Raw genomic sequence first — 24,552 nt, 5'->3', positions numbered from 1 at the left:
GTGTTGTTCGGTCCTCAGAGTCGTTAATAAAACAAGCTTCCTAAATGAGAGCAGTCACAGAATGGCTCTTCATCTCAGACAGAACAACCAAGTCATCAACCATCGGGTCTGTTCAGGTACACAGCAGAGGGAGGTGATGAGATGCACAGCAGAGGGAGGTGATGAGATACACAGCAGAGGGAGGTGATGAGATACACAGCAGAGGGAGGTGATGAGTTACACAGCAGAGGGAAGTGATGAGATACAGAGGGAGGTGATGAGTTACACAGCAGAGGGAGGTGATGAGTTACAGAGGGAGGTGATGAGATACACAGCAGAGGGAGGTGATGAGATGCACAGCAGAGGGAGGTGATGAGATACACAGCAGAGGGAGGTGATGAGTTACAGAGGGAGGTGATGAGATACACAGCAGAGGGAGGTGATGAGATACAGAGGGAGGTGATGAGTTACACAGCAGAGGGAGGTGATGAGATACACAGCAGAGGGAGGTGATGAGATACACAGCAGAGGGAGGTGATGAGATACAGAGGGAGGTGATGAGTTACACAGCAGAGGGAGGTGATGAGACACAGCAGAGGGAGGTGATGAGATACACAGCAGAGGGAGGTGATGAGATACACAGCAGAGGGAGGTGATGAGATACACAGCAGAGGGAGGTGATGAGATACAGAGGGAGGTGATGAGTTACACAGCAGAGGGAGGTGATGAGTTACACAGCAGAGGGAGGTGATGAGTTACAGAGGGAGGTGATGAGATACACAGCAGAGGGAGGTGATGAGATACACAGCAGAGGGAGGTGATGAGTTACACAGCAGAGGGAGGTGATGAGTTACAGAGGGAGGTGATGAGATACACAGCAGAGGGAGGTGATGAGTTACACAGCAGAGGGAGGTGATGAGTTACAGAGGGAGGTGATGAGATACACAGCAGAGGGAGGTGATGAGATACACAGCAGAGGGAGGTGATGAGTTACACAGCAGAGGGAGGTGATGAGATACACAGCAGAGGGAGGTGATGAGTTACACAGCAGAGGGAGGTGATGAGATACACAGCAGAGGGAGGTGATGAGATACAGAGGGAGGTGATGAGATACACAGCAGAGGGAGGTGATGAGATACACAGCAGAGGGAGGTGATGAGTTACACAGCAGAGGGAGGTGATGAGATACACAGCAGAGGGAGGTGATGAGATACACAGCAGAGGGAGGTGATGAGATACACAGCAGAGGGAGGTGATGAGATACACAGCAGAGGGAGGTGATGAGATACACAGCAGAGGGAGGTGATGAGATACACAGCAGAGGGAGGTGATGAGTTGCAGAGGGAGGTGATGAGTTGCAGAGGGAGGTGATGAGATGCACAGCAGAGGGAGGTGATGAGTTACACAGCAGAGGGAGGTGATGAGTTACACAGCAGAGGGAGGTGATGAGTTACAGAGGGAGGTGATGAGATACACAGCAGAGGGAGGTGATGAGTTACAGAGGGAGGTGATGAGATACACAGCAGAGGGAGGTGATGAGTTACAGAGGGAGGTGATGAGATACACAGCAGAGGGAGGTGATGAGATGCACAGCAGAGGGAGGTGATGAGATACACAGCAGAGGGAGGTGATGAGATACACAGCAGAGGGAGGTGATGAGATACACAGCAGAGGGAGGTGATGAGATACAGAGGGAGGTGATGAGTTACACAGCAGAGGGAGGTGATGAGATACACAGCAGAGGGAGGTGATGAGATACACAGCAGAGGGAGGTGATGAGATACAGAGGGAGGTGATGAGTTACACAGCAGAGGGAGGTGATGAGATACACAGCAGAGGGAGGTGATGAGATACACAGCAGAGGGAGGTGATGAGATACACAGCAGAGGGAGGTGATGAGATACACAGCAGAGGGAGGTGATGAGATACAGAGGGAGGTGATGAGTTACACAGCAGAGGGAGGTGATGAGTTACACAGCAGAGGGAAGTGATGAGTTACAGAGGGAGGTGATGAGATACACAGCAGAGGGAGGTGATGAGATACACAGCAGAGGGAGGTGATGAGTTACACAGCAGAGGGAGGTGATGAGTTACAGAGGGAGGTGATGAGATACACAGCAGAGGGAGGTGATGAGTTACACAGCATAGGGAGGTGATGAGATGCAGAGGGAGGTGATGAGTTACACAGCAGAGGGAGGTGATGAGTTACAGAGGGAGGTGATGAGTTACACAGCAGAGGGAGGTGATGAGATACACAGCAGAGGGAGGTGATGAGTTACACAGCAGAGGGAGGTGATGAGATACACAGCAGAGGGAGGTGATGAGTTACACAGCAGAGGGAGGTGATGAGTTGCAGAGGGAGGTGATGAGATGCACAGCAGAGGGAGGTGATGAGATGCACAGCAGAGGGAGGTGATGAGTTACACAGCAGAGGGAGGTGATGAGTTACACAGCAGAGGGAGGTGATGAGTTACAGAGGGAGGTGATGAGATACACAGCAGAGGGAGGTGATGAGATACACAGCAGAGGGAGGTGATGAGTTACAGAGGGAGGTGATGAGATACACAGCAGAGGGAGGTGATGAGTTACAGAGGGAGGTGATGAGATACACAGCAGAGGGAGGTGATGAGTTACACAGCAGAGGGAGGTGATGAGTTACACAGCAGAGGAAGGTGATGAGATACACAGCAGAGGGAGGTGATGAGATACAGAGGGAGGTGATGAGTTACACAGCAGAGGGAGTTGATGAGATACACAGCAGAGGGAGGTGATGAGATACACAGCAGAGGGAGGTGATGAGATACACAGCAGAGGGAGGTGATGAGATACAGAGGGAGGTGATGAGATACACAGCAGAGGGAGGTGATGAGATACACAGCAGAGGGAGGTGATGAGTTACACAGCAGAGGGAGGTGATGAGATACACAGCAGAGGGAGGTGATGAGATACACAGCAGAGGGAGGTGATGAGATACACAGCAGAGGGAGGTGATGAGTTACACAGCAGAGGGAGGTGATGAGTTGCAGAGGGAGGTGATGAGATACACAGCAGAGGGAGGTGATGAGTTACACAGCAGAGGGAGGTGATGAGTTACACAGCAGAGGGAGGTGATGAGTTGCAGAGGGAGGTGATGAGATACACAGCAGAGGGAGGTGATGAGTTACACAGCAGAGGGAGGTGATGAGTTACACAGCAGAGGGAGGTGATGAGATACACAGCAGAGGGAGGTGATGAGATACACAGCAGAGGGAGGTGATGAGTTACACAGCAGAGGGAGGTGATGAGTTACACAGCAGAGGGAGGTGATGAGATACACAGCAGAGGGAGGTGATGAGATACACAGCAGAGGGAGGTGATGAGATACAGAGGGAGGTGATGAGATACACATCAGAGGGAGGTGATGAGATACAGAGGGAGGTGATGAGATACACAGCAGAGGGAGGTGATGAGATACACAGCAGAGGGAGGTGATGAGTGCTGGTACCAACAGCCAGGACAGGACTAAAAACACACTTCTGTTCTGTATCAGCAACAATCAACACCGTCACATCAGTGGAAACACAAAAATGCGTACCTGTGTGTGTGTGTGTGTGTGTGTGTGTGAATTACATCTCATGCATGATCATGCCCTCTAAGGTCCATAAAAGTGAAAGGTAGAGTACCGTGTGTGTGTCACGAAAACGTAGTGTGGGATGGATCAGTCCGAGCCAGAGTTGGGTTAGGGCTGGGTGTTGAAGGACAACAGGTTGGGGTTAGGGCTGGGTGTTGAAGGACAACAGGTTGGGGTTAGGGCTGGGTGTTGAAGGACAACAGGTTGGGGGTAGGGCTGGGTGTTGAAGGACAACAGGTTGGGGGTAGGGCTGGGTGTTGAAGGTCAACAGGTTGGGGTTAGGGCTGGGTGTTGAAGGTCAACAGGTTGGGGTTAGGGCTGGGTGTTGAAGGTCAACAGGTTGGGGTAGGGTTAGGGCTGGGTGTTGAAGGACAACAGGTTGGGGTTAGGGCTGGGTGTTGAAGGACAACAGGTTGGGGGTAGGGCTGGGTGTTGAAGGACAACAGGTTGGGGTTAGGGCTGGGTGTTGAAGGTCAACAGGTTGGGGTTAGGGCTGGGTGTTGAAGGTCAACAGGTTGGGGTTAGGGCTGGGTGTTGAAGGACAACAGGTTGGGGTTAGGGCTGGGTGTTGAAGGACAACAGGTTGGGGTAGGGTGTAGGGCTGGGTGTTGAAGGACAACAGGTTGGGGTAGGGTGTAGGGCTGGGTGTTGAAGGTCAACAGGTTGGGGTAGGGCTGGGTGTTGAAGGACAACAGGTTGGGGTAGGGTGTAGGGCTGGGTGTTGAAGGACAACAGGTTGGGGTAGGGTGTAGGGCTGGGTGTTGAAGGTCAACAGGTTGGGGTTAGGGCTGGGTGTTGAAGGTCAACAGGTTGGGGTTAGGGCTGGGTGTTGAAGGTCAACGGGTTGGGGGTAGGGCTGGGTGTTGAAGGTCAACAGGTTGGGGTTAGGGCTGGGTGTTGAAGGACAACAGGTTGGGGTTAGGGCTGGGTGTTGAAGGACAACAGGTTGGGGTTAGGGCTGGGTGTTGAAGGTCAACAGGTTGGGGTAGGGTGTAGGGCTGGGTGTTGAAGGTCAACAGGTTGGGGTTAGGGCTGGGTGTTGAAGGTCAACAGGTTGGGGTTAGGGCTGGGTGTTGAAAGTCAACAGGTTGGGGTTAGGGCTGGGTGTTGAAGGACAACAGGTTGGGGTAGGGTGTAGGGCTGGGTGTTGAAGGTCAACAGGTTGGGGTAGGGCTGGGTGTTGAAGGTCAACAGGTTGGGGTTAGGGCTGGGTGTTGAAGGACAACAGGTTGGGGTTAGGGCTGGGTGTTGAAGGTCAACAGGTTGGGGTTAGGGCTGGGTGTTGAAGGACAACAGGTTGGGGTTAGGGCTGGGTGTTGAAGGTCAACAGGTTGGGGTTAGGGTATAGGGCTGGGTGTTGAAGGTCAACAGGTTGGGGTTAGGGCTGGGTGTTGAAGGTCAACAGGTTGGGGTTAGGGCTGGGTGTTGAAGGACAACAGGTTGGGGTTAGGGCTGGGTGTTGAAGGTCAACAGGTTGGGGTTAGGGCTGGGTGTTGAAGGTCAACAGGTTGGGGTTAGGGTATAGGGCTGGGTGTTGAAGGACAACAGGTTGGGGTTAGGGCTGGGTGCAATACTTGATATTATACTGTGTCTAATACTTGATAATGTACTGCGTCTAATACCAGATAAACTAGATATTATACTGTGTAATACCAGATAAACTTGATATTATACTGTGTAATACTAGATAAACTTGATATTATACTGTGTAATACTAGATAAACTTGATATTATACTGTGTCTAATACCAGATAAACTTGATATTATACTGTGTAATACTAGATAAACTTGATATTATACTGTCTAATACCAGATAAACTAGATATTATACTGTGTAATACCAGATAAACTTGATATTATACTGTGTAATACTAGATAAACTTGATATTATACTGTGTAATACTAGATAAACTTGATATTATACTGTGTAATACTAGATAAACTTGATATTATACTGTGTCTAATACCAGATAAACGTGATATTGTACTGTGTAATACCAGATAAACTTGATATTATACTGTGTAATACTAGATAAACTTGATATTATACTGTGTAATACTAGATAAACTTGATATTATACTGTGTAATACTAGATAAACGTGATATTATACTGTGTAATACTAGATAAACGTGATATTATACTGTCTAATACCAGATAAACGTGATATTGTACTTGACATTAAACAGAACAACTTTATTTAGGGCTCAGTCTTATAAAAAGGACCAATTCATTATCTACAGTCACAACGTCATATTACTATAGGATTACTATATTACTATTACTATATTACTATATTATTATAGGAGTCATTTATCACATCGCTGAATTCCTCTGCATTTCATCCGTCAACAGTTCAATTCCCTTCACCGCCTTAGCAGGATGGGACAGTGCGCTACAGAATATACAGTACCAGTCAAAATGTTCTTTATATTTTTACTATTTTCTACATTGTAGGGGGAAAAAAAGTGTTATAAACAAATCAAAATATATTTTACATTATTCAAAGTAGCCTCTTTTTGACTTGATGACAGCTTTTCACACTGTTGGCATTCTCTCAACCAGCTTCATGAGGTAAGTCACCTGGAATGCATTTCCATTAACAGGTATTCCTTATTATAAGTTAATTTGTGGAATTTCTTTCCTTCTTAATGGGTTTGAGCCAATCCGTTGTGTTGTGACAAGGTTGGGGTGGTATACAGAAGATAGCCAAATAGGGCTATCTTCTATAGAAAATAGTAAAAAATAAAGAAAAACCCTTGAATGAGTAGGTGCAATGTTGTGCTGTTGTCATGTTGTGTTGCTACCATGTTGTGTTGTCATGTTGTGTTGCTACCATGTTGTGTTGTCATGTTGTGTTGCTGCCATGTTGTTGTCACGTTGTGTTGCCGCCTTGCTATGTTGTTGTCTTAGGTCTCTCTTTATGTAGTGTTGTGTTTTCTCTCTTGTTGTGATGTATGTTGTGTCCTATATTTATATTTTATTTATTTATTTATTTTTATCCCAACCCCCGTCCCCGCAGGAGGCCTTTTGCCTTTTGGTAGGCTGTCACTGTAAATAAGAATTTGTTCTTAACTGACTTGTCTAGTTAAATAAAGGTTAAATAAAAAATAACTAAAAAATAAAAAATGGGCAAAACGAGTGACCTAAGCGACTTTCGATAGCGTGGTATGATCGTCGGCACGCCAGATCCAGTATCTCAGAAACGGCCATCTTCCTGGGCTTTTTCACACACAATAGTCTCTAGGTTTTACAAAGAACGGCGCCACAAACAAAACACATCCAGTCACCGGCAGTCGAGAGGTCGAAGGTGAATGGCAAAGAATCCTGCAAGCTAACAGGTCGGACCACAAAACAGACAAATAACGGCGCAGTCAAACTCTCATCTCTGAACGCACAACTCGTCGGGCTTCGTCACTGATTGGCTAATTGCAGCAGACGACCACACCGGGTTCCAGTCCAATCAGCTAAAAACAAGATGAAGCAGCTCCAGTGGACAGACCATCATCAACACTGGACAAATGAGGAGTGATAAAACATTGCCTGGAACATGACAGTGAGTTCAGTTTACTAGAGTGGCCTGGTCCGTCCCCCAGACTTCAACCCTATAGAGCATAATGGGATGAGATGGAACGGGCTGTTAGCAGCATGAACGTACCGCCGTCCAATCTGCAGCAACTGCGTGATGTCATCGCGTCAGCATGGACCAACATCCCTGTGGAACGTTTCCGACACTTTGTAGATATGCCCCGAAGAATTCAGGCTGTTCTGGGTCCTACCCGGTACTAGATGAGTGTACCTAATAAAGTGACCGTCGAGCGAGTGAGTGAGTGTGTGAAGGTATATATCTCTTACCTCCAGGATGTATTTCTGCAGGGAGGCGATGTCTCTCAGAGCTTCTGGATCTTGGTGGATCACTACCACCTCCTTTAGAGGATACTACACAACAACAACAACAGTTAGTACAAAAGTACACAACAACAACCACCGTTAGAACACAACAACAACCACCGTTAGTACACAACAACAACAACCGTTAGTACACAACAACAACCACCGTTAGTACACAACAACAACCACCGTTAGTACACAACAACAACCACCGTTAGTACACAACAACAACCACCGTTAGTACACAACAACAACCACCGTTAGTACACAACAACAACAACCGTTAGTACACAACAACAACAACCGTTAGTACACAACAACAGCCGTTAGTACACAACAACAGACACTTCATGGGGTACTACAACATAATAACAATAACAACAACCCCCATTAGTGTACTAGACATAACAACAATTGTTAGTACATACTACCACCTTCAGGGAGTACTACAACAAATGCTAGCTAAGAGAGAAAACACACACACAGTCGATGTCCTCTTACCTTAACGGGCAGAGTCCTACGGTCTCTGATGACTCGTCCAAGCTCGATGACAGACTGCATCTGGCATACAGCACTCTCTATACGCTTGTCAATCAACGACTCCCTGTCACAGACAGACAGACAGACAGACAGACAGACAGACAGACAGACAGACAGACAAGACAGACAGACAGACAGACAGACAGACAGACAGACAGACAGACACACAGACACACAGACACACACACAGACACACACACACACACAGACACACACACACACACACAGAGGATAAGAGCAGGTTAGACTGGGACCAGGTAGAAAACATGATACAGTGGGTATAGGTTGAGTTAGGTTGTGTTGGACATCAAACTTCTCTGATTCAAAAACTCCATAACGGATTGACATTTAGTTGGAGCTGACCCCAACCCTGGATGTGCATGATAAAGTGTGTGAGGTAGCTTAGGGACTGCTAATGTTGGGGGGGAACAAGACAAGAGGAGGGGACAGATATCCAATCACGAACGAGGGAGAGTTCTGTTTGTTGTTGTGGAATGTTTTCAAAGTCTCTGAAAAAGGGTTCTATTGAAGAAAAAAAAAGTGTTATTAGCTAGCTACATGTTGAGTTTGGATCCCGTGACGCAGTTGGTATCAGACCGCTGCAGTCCAGGGATCCTGCCGACCTGATAAACTGATTGGTGTAGCAGCTAGCCTAGCGCCCACTGCTAGCAGGGGGTTTCCTTGAGGGCTTGAACCGCGACACGGTTAGCTCTTGTAGCTGGGACCACAGAGAGAGTCACAAAGCCCCGGAACAATCTAGATCACTGCTGCGATCATAACAAAACAGTGAGCCAATCGTATTCATGCGTAAAAAAATAAATAAAAATAATAATAAATAATAAAAAAGAAAAGCAGTGTAAGTTTGAATTTTGTAAAAATGTATCGTTAACGATCAATAATGACAAACCTCCTGGCGTTGACAACCTAGATGGAAAGCTACTGAGGAGGGTAGCTGACTCTATAACCACTCCTATCTATCATATCTTTAATCTGAGCCTAGAGGAAAGTCTTTGTCCTCAGGCCTGGAGGGAAGCCAAAGTCGTTCCAATAACCAAGAGTGGAAAAGCGGCCTTTAGTAGCTCTAACAGCAGACCTATCAGCTTGTTGCCAGCTCTAAGCAAACTGTCGGAAAGAAGTGGGATTTTTTTATGTTTGTAGTTTTCTATTGAATGCCATTACAGTATCCATTGACTTAGGACTCAAATTGCACTTCCTATGGCTTCCACTAGATGTCAACAGTCTTTAGAAATTGTTTCAGGCTTGTATTCTGAAAAATGAGAGAGTAAGACCACTCTGAATGAGTGGACCATTCAGTGTCCCAGAGGTTTTTCATGCGCGGGACCGAGAGCTCTCCTTTCCTGTTTACCTTTTATATTGACGACGTTATTGTCCGGGTTGAAATATTATTGATTATTTAGGCTAAAAACAACCTGAGGCTTGATTATAAACATCGTTTGACATGTTTCTACGAACTTTACGGATACAATTTGGATTCTTCGTCTGCCTGTTGTGACTACGTTTGAGCCTGTGGATTACTGAACAAAACGCGAACAAAACTGAGGGTTTTGGATATAAAGAGGGACTTTATCGAACAAAACAAACATTTATTGAGTAAATGGGAGTCTTGTGAGCGTAACCATATGAAGATCATCAAAGGTAAGTGATTAATTTTATCGCTATTTCTGACTTGTGTAACTCCTCTACTTGGCTGGTAACTGTTTGTAATGATTTGTCTGCTGGGCGCTGTTCTCAGATAATCGCATGGTTTGCTTTCGCCGTAAAGCCTTTTTGAAATCTGACACCGTGGTTGGATTAACAAGAAGTTAATCTTTAAACCGATGTTTAACACTTGTATGTTTCATGAATTTTTATAATGACTATTTCTGTTGTTGAATTTGGCGCTCTGCAATTTCACTGGATGTTGGCCGAGTGGGACGCTGGATGTTAAACATGTAAAGTGTGGTGTACCGCAGGGCAGCTCTCTAGGCCCTCTACTCTTTTCTATTTTTACCAATGACCTGCCACTGGCGTTAAACAAAGCATGTTTGTCCATGTATACTGATGACTCATCCATATACGCATCAGCAACCACAGCTAATGAAGTCACTGAAACCCTTAAAGAGTTGCAGTCTGTTTTGGAATGGGTGGCCAGTAATAAACTGGTCCTGAATATCTCTAAAACTAAGAGCATTGTATTTGGTACAAATCATTCCTTAAGTTCTAGACCTCAGCTGAATCTGGTAATGAATGGTGTGGCTGTTGAACAAGTTGAGGAGACTAAATTACTTGGCGTTAGCTTAAATTATAAACTGTCATGGTCAAAACATATAGATTCAATGGTTGTAAAGATGAGGAGAGGTCTGTCCGTCATAAAGAGATGCTCTGCTTTTGACTCCACACTCCACAAAGCAAGTTCTGCAGGCTCTAGTTTTGTCTAATCTTGATTATTGTCCAGTCGTGTGGTCCAGTGCTGCAAGGAAAGACCTAGTTAAGCTGCAGCTGGCCCAGAACAGAGCGGCATGTTTTGCTCTTCATTGTAATCAGAGGGCTAAATAGATAGTACCAGTCAAAAGGTTGGACACACCAACTCATTCCAGGGTTTTTCTTTATTTTGACTATTTTCTACATTATAGAATAATAGTGAAGATATGAAAAACTAATGAAATAACACATATGGAATCGTTTAGTAACCAAAAAAAAGTGTTAAACAAAGCAAAGTCATGAATTATGTAGTAATCACTGGTACCGTAAATAATAACCAAAGGATTGATGTAAATACTATGCATGCTAGTCTCTCTTGGCTAAGAGTTGAGAGGTTGACTGCATCAATTATTATTTTTTTAATAAGAAATAGAAAATTCCAAATTGTTTGCATAGTCAACATACACGCAGCTCTGACACACACTTACCCCCACCAGACATGCCACCAGGGGTCTTTTCATAGTCCCCAAATCCAGAACAAATTCAAGAAAATGTACAGTATTATATAGAGCCCTAATTGCATGGAAATTCCTTCCATCTCATATTGCTCAAACAGATAAAGCAACACCTCACAGCACAACGCCTCTCCCCTATTTGACCTAGATATTGTGTGTATTGTGTGTATGTAATGATATGTAGGCTATTTGTGCCGTTTTTCTTTAACTTATGTAGTTCTGTCCTTGAGCTATTCTTGTCTATTAATGTTCTGTATTATGTCATGTTTCATGTTTTTGTGTGGAGCCCAGGAAGAGTAGCTGCTGCTTTGGAAACAACTAATGGGGATCCCTAATAAAATAAAAATTCTTAATGGGTTTATAGCAGACGGACACTTCCTTGGCCGGTGTCTTCCTGATTGGAGGTCACCTCTACAGGACGTCTCACTTCTTGGACAGGAACAGGAAGGAGCACTTAACAAGGCTGCCCTCCACAGCCGAACAGACTCCTGAAATTCTTTCCAAAAATCTAGAACTAGAATGGGTAAAACCTGGATTTCCCCAAAGGAAAGGAAAGGACTCGTACTTCGAAAGACTGTCAAGGAAAACAACAACCTACAGAAAAAACAACAGCAAAAACCTACAAAGTAAAAAGAGAAGCTCCTCAAGGAAAAATCCAGAGACACTATTTGCTGTTATAAGAAAGGGAATGTAAGCATCTGCCACATAGACCAGACCCTGGCATGGCACAGGGCCCATAAGAGCACACTACCCCTCTGTCAAGAGAGGGTATTAAACCAGGGTGGAAAGTCAGAATACTGGACATTGACAACAATGCGACAGCCTGTGTCAATCTGTACAAGTCTGGAACAGTAGTAGTGAAAGGAAAACCTCAAACCTTTTCATCAGGCCTTTTACAGGATCAAAGAGAGCACAGCAGGAGAAGCTGACCTCTGGTGACGACCCCCCTCCCCCTATCCTGAGCGAGTCAGATCCCACCCCCTTCTCAAACAGTCCCACAGACAAGCAAGAGATTCACCCCCCAGCACTGAGCAAAACCCAGATCCCACAACAGCACTGCTCCTGTATTAACATGAGGGATAAATTCACCCAGCTGGAGACCGAGATGGTAGAGCTCAAACGGCAATTCAACACATCCCAGACAGCACAACCCCTCCCCCGCAACCAGAGCTGAGAGAGCTGAGAGAGCTGAGAGAGCTAGAGAGAGAGAGAGAGAGAGCTGAGAGAGCTAGAGAGAGCTGAGAGAGCTAGAGAGAGAGCTAGAGAGAGCTAGAGAGAGCTGAGAGAGCTAGAGAGAGCTGAGAGAGCTAGAGAGAGCTGAGAGAGCTAGAGAGAGCTAGAGAGAGCTAGAGAGAGAGCTAGAGAGAGAGCTAGAGAGAGCTGAGAGAGAGAGAGAGAGAGAGAGAGAGAGAGAGGTGTCTCCACGCTGGACTGCGGTTACAAACCCCCAACAGGCGTGAGAGGAAAAAAACAGTCCAGCTGGAGGAGGAGGTGAGAAAGCTGAGGACAATGAACAACTCATGAGAGCTGGCCATCTCCCAAGAGAAGCCAACAGAACAGTCCACTTCAGAACCAGACCCACAGGCAGGACAGACGAGATAGGACCCACCAACCCATCACACACACCCCCCCTCCTAGCACCCAGTCAGCCCTCCTGACAACACCCCCCCACATACACAGAGGACACACAAAAGGCCAGAGATTGTTCTCAAACAGGAAATGTGTAGAGGAAAAGAAAGACCCGGCCCACCCTGGAGCTGCTGTCAGAGGACCGACTAGGGTCCCCGAGCCACATCATAATACACACAGGCACAAACGACCCTGAGGGCCCAGCAGGAAAGGGTAGTCGTAGCATTGGGGCGGCAGCGTAGCCGCAGTGGTTAGAGCGTTGGACTAGTAACCAAAAGGTTGCAAGTTCAAATCCCCGAGCCGACAAGGTAAAAATCTGTCGTTCTGCCCCTGAACAAGGCAGTTAACCCACTGTTCCTAGGCCGTCATTGAAAATAAGAACTGGTTCTTAACTGACTTGCCTAGTTAAATAAAGGTGAAAGAAAATACAAATATAACAATTCAAGGGAGTGAATGAAAAAGCTTCTTCCACAAGTGGTCACCTCCACTCTGCTACGAGGAAAAGACTCTCACCCTATCACCATACAGCAGGTGAATGCAAGCATTTCCTGTCTCTACGACCAGGTACACCTCTACAAGGCCACGGTTCCTGAAAGACATCGCACTCAACCGCAGGAGCAACAGAGCGATGAGCACCCCGCCCAGACCTGCGAGACTCCCCACACCCCAGACCTACACCCAGAGGATCTGCATTCAGACCAATGTTCCCTCATCTGCCACACAGATTAAATATCAGCACGAGATTAGAAAGTTGAGTTAAATTCAGAGTTTTCCCCTATAAACGTTCTACTCTACTGTGGGAATTGTGATTGAATCCACACAATATTAGCCACTTTCAATGTAATATACCGAAACTAAAAACAAACTAGGCAAGAGATTCTAGGCATAGTAGGATTCTATTGAATTGACATGCACGACTTACTCTACACAGACCGGTGCTCCGTAACCAATCAGAGCTGCAGTAGGCCTATATGCAAATAGCCTATTGCCATATACGGATCTGTGCCATTCACTTTGAACTGGACTGTGTTTACAGCATGAGCTTGTTTTGAATTCAAAGCGAGAGCTTCATTTGTTCATATTCTGTGCTAGATAGTGAGTTATTAAGCCAGTTATAGATCATTTCTAGTCAACAATGGAGGAGTGGTTTCTGTGCTAGATAGTGGTTTCTTTCTACAAGAGAACAAAACAAGTGCATTTCTAGCCATCTTTGAAAAGCCAGTCAGGTAAAGAGCTTAAAGGGGCAGTGTTTTGAGACGGTCTTGAAAAAGCTAAGTAGCCAATAGGCAGAGGGTAGCATCTCTGTAATAATGGTATAAAATAAAATGATTATTATTCCCATACCATTATTACAGAGATTACAGAGACTGAACACCACACATTGGCTGCTACTGTAGGCTGAATGATAGAACAGCTATTTCCACGTTAAAATGTTAGGTGATGCATTTTTCTCCATTGTTTTTATTTTTTTTTATGGTAGGCCACTCCGGTAGGCCTACATTATGAACAAATAGCCACAGTAGCCTACTTGGTCACTGTTAAATTGAATTTACCACAGGTGGACTCCAATCAAGTTGTAGAAACATGTCAAGGATGATCAATGGAAACAGGATCAATGGAAACAGGATCCACCTGAACTCAATTTTAAGTCTCATAGCAAAGGATCTGAATACTTATGTAAATAAGGAATTACTGTTTTTTATTTGTAATAAATGTGTCAAAATACCTTTTTTCACTTTGTCATTATGGAGTATTGTGATGTCATTATGTGGTATTATGATGTCATTATGGGGTATTGTGATGTCATTACGGGGTATTGTGATGTCATTATGGAGTATTGTGATGTCATTACGGGGTATTGTGATGTCATGATGTGGTATTGTGTGTAGATTGATGAGGAAAAACATTAATTTAATCACTTTTAGAATAAGGCTGTAACGTAACAAAATGTTTAAAAAGTCAAGCGGTCTGAATACTTTCCAAATTCATCGTAGAGACTCAGTGAGCATAACCTTGCTACAGTATAGGATATGTACCCACTGCCCACAAAATGAAAACTGAGCTGTACTTCCTAACAAATGCATGACCACATTAGAGAGACATATTTACCACAGATCACATAGACTCACAAAGAATTTGAAAACAAATCCAACGCTGGATAAACTTCCATATCTGTTAGGCAAAATACCACAATGTGCAAATCACAGCAGCAAGATGTGTCCCGTTACTATATATATATATATATATATATATATAATATATATATATATGTGTGTGTGTGTGTGTGTGTGTGTGTGAGTGAGAGAGGGAGTGAGAGAGTGAGAGAGGGAGAGAAAGAGAGAACGAGAGAGAAAGAGAGCGAGACACAGAAACAAGACATGAGGAGGGGACAGATAACCAATCACTTAATGGGTTTATAGCGGACGGACAGACGGACAGACAGACGGACAGACGGACAGACGGCTCCTCCTGATTGGAGGTCACCTCTACAGGATGTCTCACGTCTTGGATAGGAATAGGAAGGAGCACTTAACAAGGCTGCCCACTGCAGCCGAGCAGGCTGGGTAGTAATATGTGAGCTGGGACAGTACATGAATAGAAAAGACCGGCGAGGTAGAGGTGTGTTTGTGTGTGGGAGCAGGTACTGTAGTGAAGACAGACATTCAGAGTGACTGGAGGAGAATACACACACACACACACACACACACACACACACACACCTTGAACGGCCCTGTGGAGAAGAATACTAATCTGCCATTTTTATTTTATTTAACATTTATTTAACTAGGCAAGTTAGTTAAAAACAAATTCTTATTTACAATGACGACCTACACCGGCCAAACCCGGACGACGCTGGGTCGATTGTGCGCCGTCCTAGGGGACTCCCAATCACGGTGGGTTGTGATACAGCCTGGAATCGAACCAGGGTGTCTGTAGTGACGCCTCTAGCACTGAGATGCAGTGCCTTAGACCACTTTTTATATTTGAGTAATTTAGCGGATCTCTTATCTGGAGAGATTTAGAGTCAGTACATTAATCTGAAGGTAGCTAGGTGGAGAACCACATATCACAGGCATAAAGTAGCTATAAGAAAAGTCAAGTGTTTTTGGTTGTTGCTGTAAAGCGTAACAGTAGCAATGCTTCAGAGACAGACTAAAGCAATGGCCCTGCCGCTTCAGCCAGATTAAAGCAATGGCCCTGCCACTTCAGCCAGAGGAGACTAAAGCAACGGCCCTGCCGCTTCAGCCAGATTAAAGCAATGGCCCTGCCACTTCAGCCAGATTAAAGCAATGGCCCTGCCGCTTCAGAAACAGACTAAAGCAATGGCCCTGCCGCTTCAGCCAGATTAAAGCAATGGCCCTGCCGCTTCAGCCAGATTAAAGCAATGGCCCTGCCGCTTCAGCCAGACTAAAGCAATGGCCCTGCCGCTTCAGCCAGAGGAGACTAAAGCAATGGCCCTGCCGCTTCAGCCAGAGGAGACTAAAGCAACGGCCCTGCCGCTTCAGCCAGAGGAGACTAAAGCAACGGCCCTGCCGCTTCAGCCAGAGGAGACTAAAGCAACGGCCCTGCCGCTTCAGCCAGAAACTAAAGCAACGGCCCTGACGCTTCAGCCAGAAACTAAAGCAACGGCCCTGACGCTTCAGCCAGAGACAGACTAAAGCAACGGCCCTGCCGCTTCAGCCAGAGACAGACTAAAGCAACGGCCCTGCCGCTTCAGCCAGAGACAGACTAAAGCAACGGCGCTGCCGCTTCAGCCAGAGACAGACTAAAGCAACGGCCCTGCCGCTTCAGCCAGAGACAGACTAAAGCAACGGCCCTGCCGCTTCAGCCAGAGACAGACTAAAGCAACGGCCCTGCCGCTTCAGCCAGAGACAGACTAAAGCAACGGCCCTGCCGCTTCAGCCAGAGACAGACTAAAGCAACGGCCCTGCCGCTTCAGCCAGAGACAGACTAAAGCAACGGCCCTGCCGCTTCAGCCAGAGACAGACTAAAGCAACGGCCCTGCCGCTTCAGCCAGAGACAGACTAAAGCAACGGCCCTGCCGCTTCAGCCAGAGACAGACTAAAGCAACGGCCCTGCCACTTCAGAGACAGACTAAAGGGTATAGCTACTCAATCATAGCACTAACAACAAAAGTGTGTGTGTGTGTGTGTGTGTGTGTGTGTGTGTGTGTGTGTGTGTGTGTGTGTGTGTGTGTGTGTGTGTGTGTGTGTGTGACCTGCCTGCATGTCTAAATCAAGTCCTGGGTTTGATCATGTCTGATGAGTTGTACAGACACGGATGCAGCTTAAAGTTTATACACAGATACAAACAGAATGGTATAATTGACATGCGTTTCAACAGAGATAAGTTGGTTCAGAACAAATACTCCGATCACCTGTACAGAACATCATCTGGGATTCTATTTCATCAGAATCACTTCTTGTTTCTGACAAAGAGATTCAAAGAAAGATCCAAACATTCCAATTTCAAAATAAATATTATTTTAAGAGGAATCCTTAAAAGCATTTTTTTTTTTTATTAATTGGGAAATAGTTTTAGTCGAAAGACTTTGAGCTGCCCGTATTCCCTGCTACTAATTTGACGTGAGACACTCTCAGATTCATTGAGGAGGAAGTCAAGTCTTCAAAATGGCGTCCTACTCCCTATATAGTGACTACCACCCATGGGAATCTTTCAATGGTAGTGCACTAAATCAAATCAAATTGATTTATATAGCCCTTCTTACATCAGCTGATATCACAAAGTGCTGTACAGAAACCCAGCCTAAAACCCCCAAACAGCAAGCAATGCAGGTGTAGAAGCACGGTGGCTAGGAAAAACTCCCTAGAAAGGCCAAAACCTAGGAAGAAACCTAGAGAGGAACCAGGCTATGAGGGGGTGGCTAGGAAAAACTCCCTAGAAAGGCCAAAACCTAGGAAGAAACCTAGAGAGGAACCAGGCTATGAGGGGTGGCCAGTCCTCTTCTGGCTGTGCCGGGCGGATATTATAACAGAACATGGCCAAGATGTTAAAATGTTCATAGATGACCAGCAGGGTCAAATAATAATAATCACAGTGGTTGTAGAGGGTGCAACAGGTCAGCACCTGTGTGTGTGTGTGTGTGTGTGTGTGTGTGTGTGTGTGTGTGTGACCTGCCTATACAGGGAGTAGAGTGCCATTTGGGACACATGTGAAGACTAGAAAGGAGAATTAAAATAAGAATGACAGGTAGCTGGGTAACACTGAATAACACGTCCAGACAGACAGACAGGCAGGCAGACAGACAGACAGACAGACAGACAGACAGACAGACAGACAGGCAGACAGGCAGGCAGTCAGACAGGCAGGCAGGCAGGCAGGCAGTCAGGCAGTCAGACAGACAGACAGACAGACAGACAGGCAGGCAGGCAGGCAGGCAGGCAGTCCAGACAGGCAGACAGACAGACAGTCAGACAGGCAGGCAGGCAGGCAGGCAGGCAGGCAGTCCAGGCAGGCAGACAGTCCAGACAGGCAGACGGGAGGCATGGGAGAACGCATTGAAGTCAGTCAGACAGTCCAGACATCAAGAAACTTGAGGCTATTCTCCAGTAACTGTCTAGTAAGTTGGGAGGGGGGGGTTGGCTACCTGAGCTAGTGAATGGTGCAGTTCATGGTCCTTCGAGACAAATTCAATGATTGATTGATTGGTTGATTGATTACTTGACTAGAGGCAGGATGAGGTAGTGAATGATTAATAGATGTATTGATTACCTGACTAGAGGCAGCATGAGGTAGTGAATGATGTATTGATTACCTGACTAGAGGCAGGATGAGGTAGTGAATGATGTATTGATTACCTGACTAGAGGCAGGATGAGGTAGTGAATGATTGATAGATGTATTGATTACCTGACTATAGGCAGCATGAGGTAGTGAATGATGTATTGATTACCTGACTAGAGGCAGCATGAGGTAGTGAATGATTGATAGATGTATTGATTACCTGACTAGAGGCAGCATGAGGTAGTGAATGATTGATAGATGTATTGATTACCTGACTAGAGGCAGCATGAGGTAGTGAATGATGTATTGATTACCTGACTAGAGGCAGGATGAGGTAGTGAATGATGTATTGATTACCTGACTAGAGGCAGGATGAGGTAGTGAATGATTGATAGATGTATTGATTACCTGACTATAGGCAGCATGAGGTAGTGAATGATGTATTGATTACCTGACTAGAGGCAGCATGAGGTAGTGAATGATTGATAGATGTATTGATTACCTGACTAGAGGCAGCATGAGGTAGTGAATGATTGATAGATGTATTGATTACCTGACTAGAGGCAGGATGAGGTAGTGTGTGATTGATAGATGTATTGATTACCTGACTAGAGGCAGCATGAGGTAGTGAATGATTGATAGATGTATTGATTACCTGACTAGAGGCAGCATGAGGTAGTGAATGATTGATAGATGTATTGATTACCTGACTAGAGGCAGGATGAGGTAGTGTGTGATTGATAGATGTATTGATTACCTGACTAGAGGCAGCATGAGGTAGTGAATGATTGATAGATGTATTGATTACCTGACTAGAGGCAGCATGAGGTAGTGAATGATTGATAGATGTATTGATTACCTGACTAGAGGCAGCATGAGGTAGTGAATGATTGATAGATGTATTGATTACCTGACTAGAGGCAGCATGAGGTAGTGAATGATTGATAGATGTATTGATTACCTGACTAGAGGCAGCATGAGGTAGTGAATGATTGATAGATGTATTGATTACCTGACTAGAGGCAGCATGAGGTAGTGAATGCTACTGGAGTCCTTCTCCTCTACAGAGGCGGGGTCGATCAGGTGACGTAGGTTCTGGTACATCATCTCTGTAATAAAGGGGGTGAAGGGAGCCTAGTGGGGAGGAGAGACCAGTTAGAGAAAGACAACGATACTACACAGTATTATAATAGTGGGGAGGAGGAGAGATAGCTAGTTAGTTGAGAACATACACTACAACTCTAACTCAGGGAGACCTTGTCCTCTTTACCATTCTAACTCAGGGAGACCTTGTCCCCATTCTAACTCAGGGAGACCTTGTCCTCATTCTAAATCAGGGAGACCTTGTCCCCATTCTAACTCAGGGAGACCTTGTCCTCATTCTAACTCAGGGAGACCTTGTCCCCATTCCCATTCTAACTCAGGGAGACCTTGTCCTCATTCTAACTCAGGGAGACCTTGTCCTCATTCCAGTTCTAACTCAGGGAGACCTTGTCCTCATTACCATTCTAACTCAGGGAGACCTTGTCCTCATTCCAGTTCTAACTCAGGGAGACCTTGTCCTCATTCTAACTCAGGGAGACCTTGTCCTCATTCCAGTTCTAACTCAGGGAGACCTTGTCCTCATTCTAACTCAGGGAGACCTTGTCCTCATTCCAGTTCTAACTCAGGGAGACCTTGTCCTCATTCTAACTCAGGGAGACCTTGTCCTCATTCCAGTTCTAACTCAGGGAGACCTTGTCCTCATTCCAGTTCTAACTCAGGGAGACCTTGTCCTCATTCTAACTCAGGGAGACCTTGTCCTCATTCCAGTTCTAACTCAGGGAGACCTTGTCCTCATTCTAACTCAGGGAGACCTTGTCCTCATTCTAACTCAGGGAGACCTTGTCCTCATTCCCATTCTAACTCAGGGAGACCTTGTCCTTATACAAAGACACCTACGTTGTGAGCTAATGCAGTGTAAGTAAAATTATCATATGCAGCAGACTTAACTTTTCTTTAACAATTTCTGTGAGGAGGAACTTAAGTTTAACCAGAGATTTACAGTGGGGGAAAAAAGTATTTGATCCCCTGCTGATTTTGTACGTTTGCCCACTGACAAAGAAAGGATCAGTCTATAATTTTAATGGTAGGTTTATTTTAACAGTGAGAGACAGAATAACAACAAAAATATCCAGAAAAACACATGTCAAAAATGTTATAAATTGATTTGCATTTTAATGAGGGAAATAAGTATTTGACCCCCTCTCAATCAGAAAGATTTCTGGCTCCCAGGTCTCTTTTATACAGGTAACGAGCTGAGATTAGGAGCACACTCTGTCCACAGAAGCAATCAATCAATCAGATTCCAAACTCTCCACCATGGCCAAGACCAAAGAGCTCTCCAAGGATGTCAGGGACAATATTGTAGACCTACACAAGGCTGGAATGGGCTACAAGACCATCGCCAAGCAGCTTGGTGAGAAGGTGACAACGTTTGGTGCGATTATTCGCAAATGGAAGAAACACAAAAGAACTGTCAATATCCCTCGGCCTGGGGCTCCATGCAAGATCTCACCTCGTGGAGTTGCAATGATCATGAGAACGGTGAGGAATCAGCCCAGAACTACACGGGAGGATCTTGTCAATGATCTCAAGGCAGCTGGGACCATAGTCACCAAGAAAACAATTGGTAACACACTACGCCGTGAAGGACTGAAATCCTGCAGCGCCCGCAAGGTCCCCCTGCTCAAGAATACATGCCCGTCTGAAGTTTGCCAATGAACATCAATGACTCAGAGGACAACTGGTGAAAGTGTTGTGGTCAGATGAGACCAAAATGGAGCTCTTTGACATCAACTCCCCTCGCCGTGTTTGGAGGAGGAGGAATGCTGCCTATGACCCCAAGAACACCATCTCCACCGTCAAACATGGAGGTGGAAACATTATGCTTTGGGGGTGTTTTTCTGCTAAGGGGACAGGACAACTTCACCGCATCAAAGGGACGATGGAATGTACCATCAAATCTTGGGTGAGAACCTCCTTCCCTCAGCCAGGGCATTGAAAATGGGTCGTGGATGGGTATTACAGCATGACAATGACCCAAAACACACGGCCAAGGCAACAAAGGAGTGGCTCAAGAAGAAGCACATTAAGGTCCTGGAGTGGTCTAGCCAGTCTCCAGACCTTAATCCCATAGAAAATCTGTGGAGGGAGCTGAAGGTTCGAGTTGCCAAATGTCAGCCTCGAAACCTTAATGACTTGGAGAAGATCTGCAAAGAGGCGTGGGACAAAATCCCTCCTGAGATGTGTGCAAACCTGGTGGCCAACTACAAGAAACGTCTGACCTCTGTGATTGCCAACAAGGGTTTTGCCACCACGTACTAAGTCATGTTTTGCAGAGGGGTCAAATACTTATTTCCCTCATTAAAATGCAAATCATTTTATAATTTTTTTTACATGCTTTTTTCTGTATTTTTTTGTTGTTATTCTGTCTCTCACTGTTCAAATAAACCTACTATTAAAATTATAGACTGATCATTTCTTTGTAAGTTTCTTTGTAAATCAGCAGGGGATCAAATACTTTTTTCCCCCACTGTAGTTACAGCCTGATATACACACAATGCATCACGAGGCACAGCATTGGAGCGCTTGGTATTTAGAACGCTCAGATGCATTAGTTCCAAGCGCAACTGTTTTGGCGAAGAGAAAATGTGGCCCTCAATACACTATTTTCAATGGAAGCGGACGTCATTGAGCAGAGTTCAACCAGGTTAAACATTATGCACCTTTACCCGTGTGACTCACCATCAGTCTGCACATGGAGAACAGAACACTGAAGAGATTCTCCAGAGCCCCCAGACAGTCCTCTGTTCCACTCTCTCCCTGTAGGGTTACGAATACACAGTTACAAACATCATCTTCCTCCTCCTCCTCCTCCTCCTCCTCCTCTTCCACCCTAACATGTTCCATACATAACACAACAGATCTTTAACCAGAGAGTCATCGATGACCAACTCAATTCATTCACATTACATCAGTCAATATAGCATAGTCAACAGAGAAACAGTGGTATAAATGGTTACTGTACCTTTAAGCTATTTGACTGCATCAGTGTTTGAGGGTGAACTCACCTTGAAACGCCTACGATTGGTCCTCACGTACCAGTTGGTCAGCATGTCCACAAACTTGACAAGCTTTGGCACCACCGTGTACAGCCTGTAAGCTGCAAGGAGACACTCTGATTACAACTCATGTCTGGAGTGAGAGGGAGCGGCTGGGAAAAAGTTTGTCTTTATAAACGACAGACCCATAACAGTAGCAGAGCTTTGTATAGTGGAACTGGGGTTGTGGTCAGAATTGACGCATTGAAAGAAACGATGTATTCACGTGCAGTGTTGTCTATTTAAGCAATAAGGCCCGAGGAGGTGTGGTATATGGCCAATATAGCACGGCTAAGGGTTGTTCTTAAGCACGACGCAACGCGGAGTGCCTGGACACAGCCCTTAGCCGTGGTATATCGGCCATATATCACAAACCTCCCGAGGTGCCTTTTTGCTATTATAAACTGGTTACCATCGTAATTTGAGCAGTAAAAATAAATGTTTTGTCACACCTGTGGTGTAAATTGATTTTTTTAAAAATCAGCATTCGATGCATGAACGACCCAGTTTATAATGTGTTTTATCCTATATGTCGTTGTTATATACCCATCATGGTGGTATGGTTGTCTGCTCAGTAAATAATTGCCCCTTGGTTATAGCTATTTACTGAATTCAATTTCATTTAACTGAATGTAACATTAAGTATCTCATTTTTAAAAAGCCTTTCAGTGGGAGAGGTGTAGTGTTGTCACTCATCTCAGCCTTGAAGAACTGGATGAGAGACTGTGTGTGTGTGTATACACATTGTGTGTGTGTGTGTGTGTGTGTGTGTCAAATAAAAATCCCAACAAATGAAGAGAGAAAATTAGATCGTAGTCTTGTATTGACGCTTAGCCTGTTTGATGGCTTGTCAGAGGTAGTGGCGGGTTAGTTGTGAAACAGAAGAGAGAGATTTCTTGAAGTTGTGAGGGGTTTACATCTGACAAGTCAAACCCCATCTTAACCGTTGAATGTTTCATGAATTGGTACTGGCAGATGGCAAATTTCACATCCTCTGTTTACCCTCTTGTCGACTTTGAGTTGAGAGGGAAATAGAACCTCCAGGTTCACCTTTGAACTGTCATGAAGACGTTTGATACCTGATAAGCTTCCCTGGGTTATAGTCCCGCTCTTTAAAAGTGGCATCTCTAGCCATTAGCACAGTGAGGATGTTGCCTATAATCCATGGCTTCTGGTTGGGATATGTACGTACGGTCAATGTGGGGACAACTTATTAAACTCCTGAAATGTTATCAGATGAACCCCGGAACATATTCCAGTCTGTGCTAGTGAAACAGTCCTGTAGATTAGTGTGTGTGTGTGTAGTTATTGTGCTCACCATCCAGCTCAGCCTTGAACAACTAACTGGATGTGAGACTGGGTGAATGACTGGATCCAGTCAACTGATGATTGGTTGAAAGAAATTGATAATAAGTAGATTGTGGGAGCTGTACTGTTAGATTTCAGTGCAGCCTCTGATTATTATTGACCTTAACCTGTTGTTGAGAAAACTTAAGTGCTATGGCTTTTCAACCTCTGCCATATCGTGGATTCAGAGCGATCTATCTAATAGAACTCAGAGGGTTTTCTTTAATGGAAGCTTCTTTATTGTTAATGTAAAGTGTGGTGTACCGCAGGGCAGCTCTCTAGGCCCTCTACTCTTTTCTATTTTTACTAATGACCTGCCACTGGCGTTAAACAAAGCATGTTTGTCCATGTATGTTGATGATTCAACCATATACGCATCAGCAACCACAGCTAATGAAGTCACTGAAATCTTTAACAAATAGTTGCAGTCTGTTTTGGAATGGGTGGCCAGTAATAAACTGGTCCTGAACATCTAAAACTAAGAGCATTGTATTTGGTACAAATCATTCCTTAAGTTCTAGACCTCAGCTGAATCTGGTAATGAATGGTGTGGCTGTTGAACAAGTTGAGGAGACTAAATTACTTGGCATTAGCTTAAATTATAAACTGTCATGGTCAAAACATATAGATTCAATGGTTGTAAAGATGGGGAGAGGTCTGTCCGTCATAAAGAGATGCTCTACTTTTGACTCCAAAAAGCAAGTCCTGCAGGCTCTAGTTTTGTCTAATCTTGAT

The 24,552-nt window shown here is 45.1% G+C and overlaps 1 protein-coding gene across 1 annotated transcript in view; it reads right to left on the bottom strand.

Moving 5' to 3' along the window:
- iars1 (isoleucyl-tRNA synthetase 1) overlaps nt 1–24,552 on the bottom strand; it is a 130,177-nt gene that overhangs the window by 19,262 nt on the left and 86,363 nt on the right. Inside the window, exons 21-25 of the mRNA XM_029692807.1 lie at nt 22,441–22,532; nt 22,115–22,192; nt 19,341–19,462; nt 7,981–8,083; nt 7,444–7,527 (exon numbers count right to left, since the gene is read on the bottom strand). Of these exons, the coding sequence (XP_029548667.1) occupies nt 7,444–7,527; nt 7,981–8,083; nt 19,341–19,462; nt 22,115–22,192; nt 22,441–22,532 (479 nt within the window). The remainder of the gene's footprint in view (nt 1–7,443; nt 7,528–7,980; nt 8,084–19,340; nt 19,463–22,114; nt 22,193–22,440; nt 22,533–24,552) is intronic.

The sequence above is a fragment of the Salmo trutta genome, chromosome 16 (assembly GCF_901001165.1).
Source record: "Salmo trutta chromosome 16, fSalTru1.1, whole genome shotgun sequence".
NCBI lineage: Eukaryota > Metazoa > Chordata > Actinopteri > Salmoniformes > Salmonidae > Salmo > Salmo trutta.
Note: the sequence above shows the minus strand (reverse complement) of the source record. Positions and strands in the feature narration are given on the sequence as shown.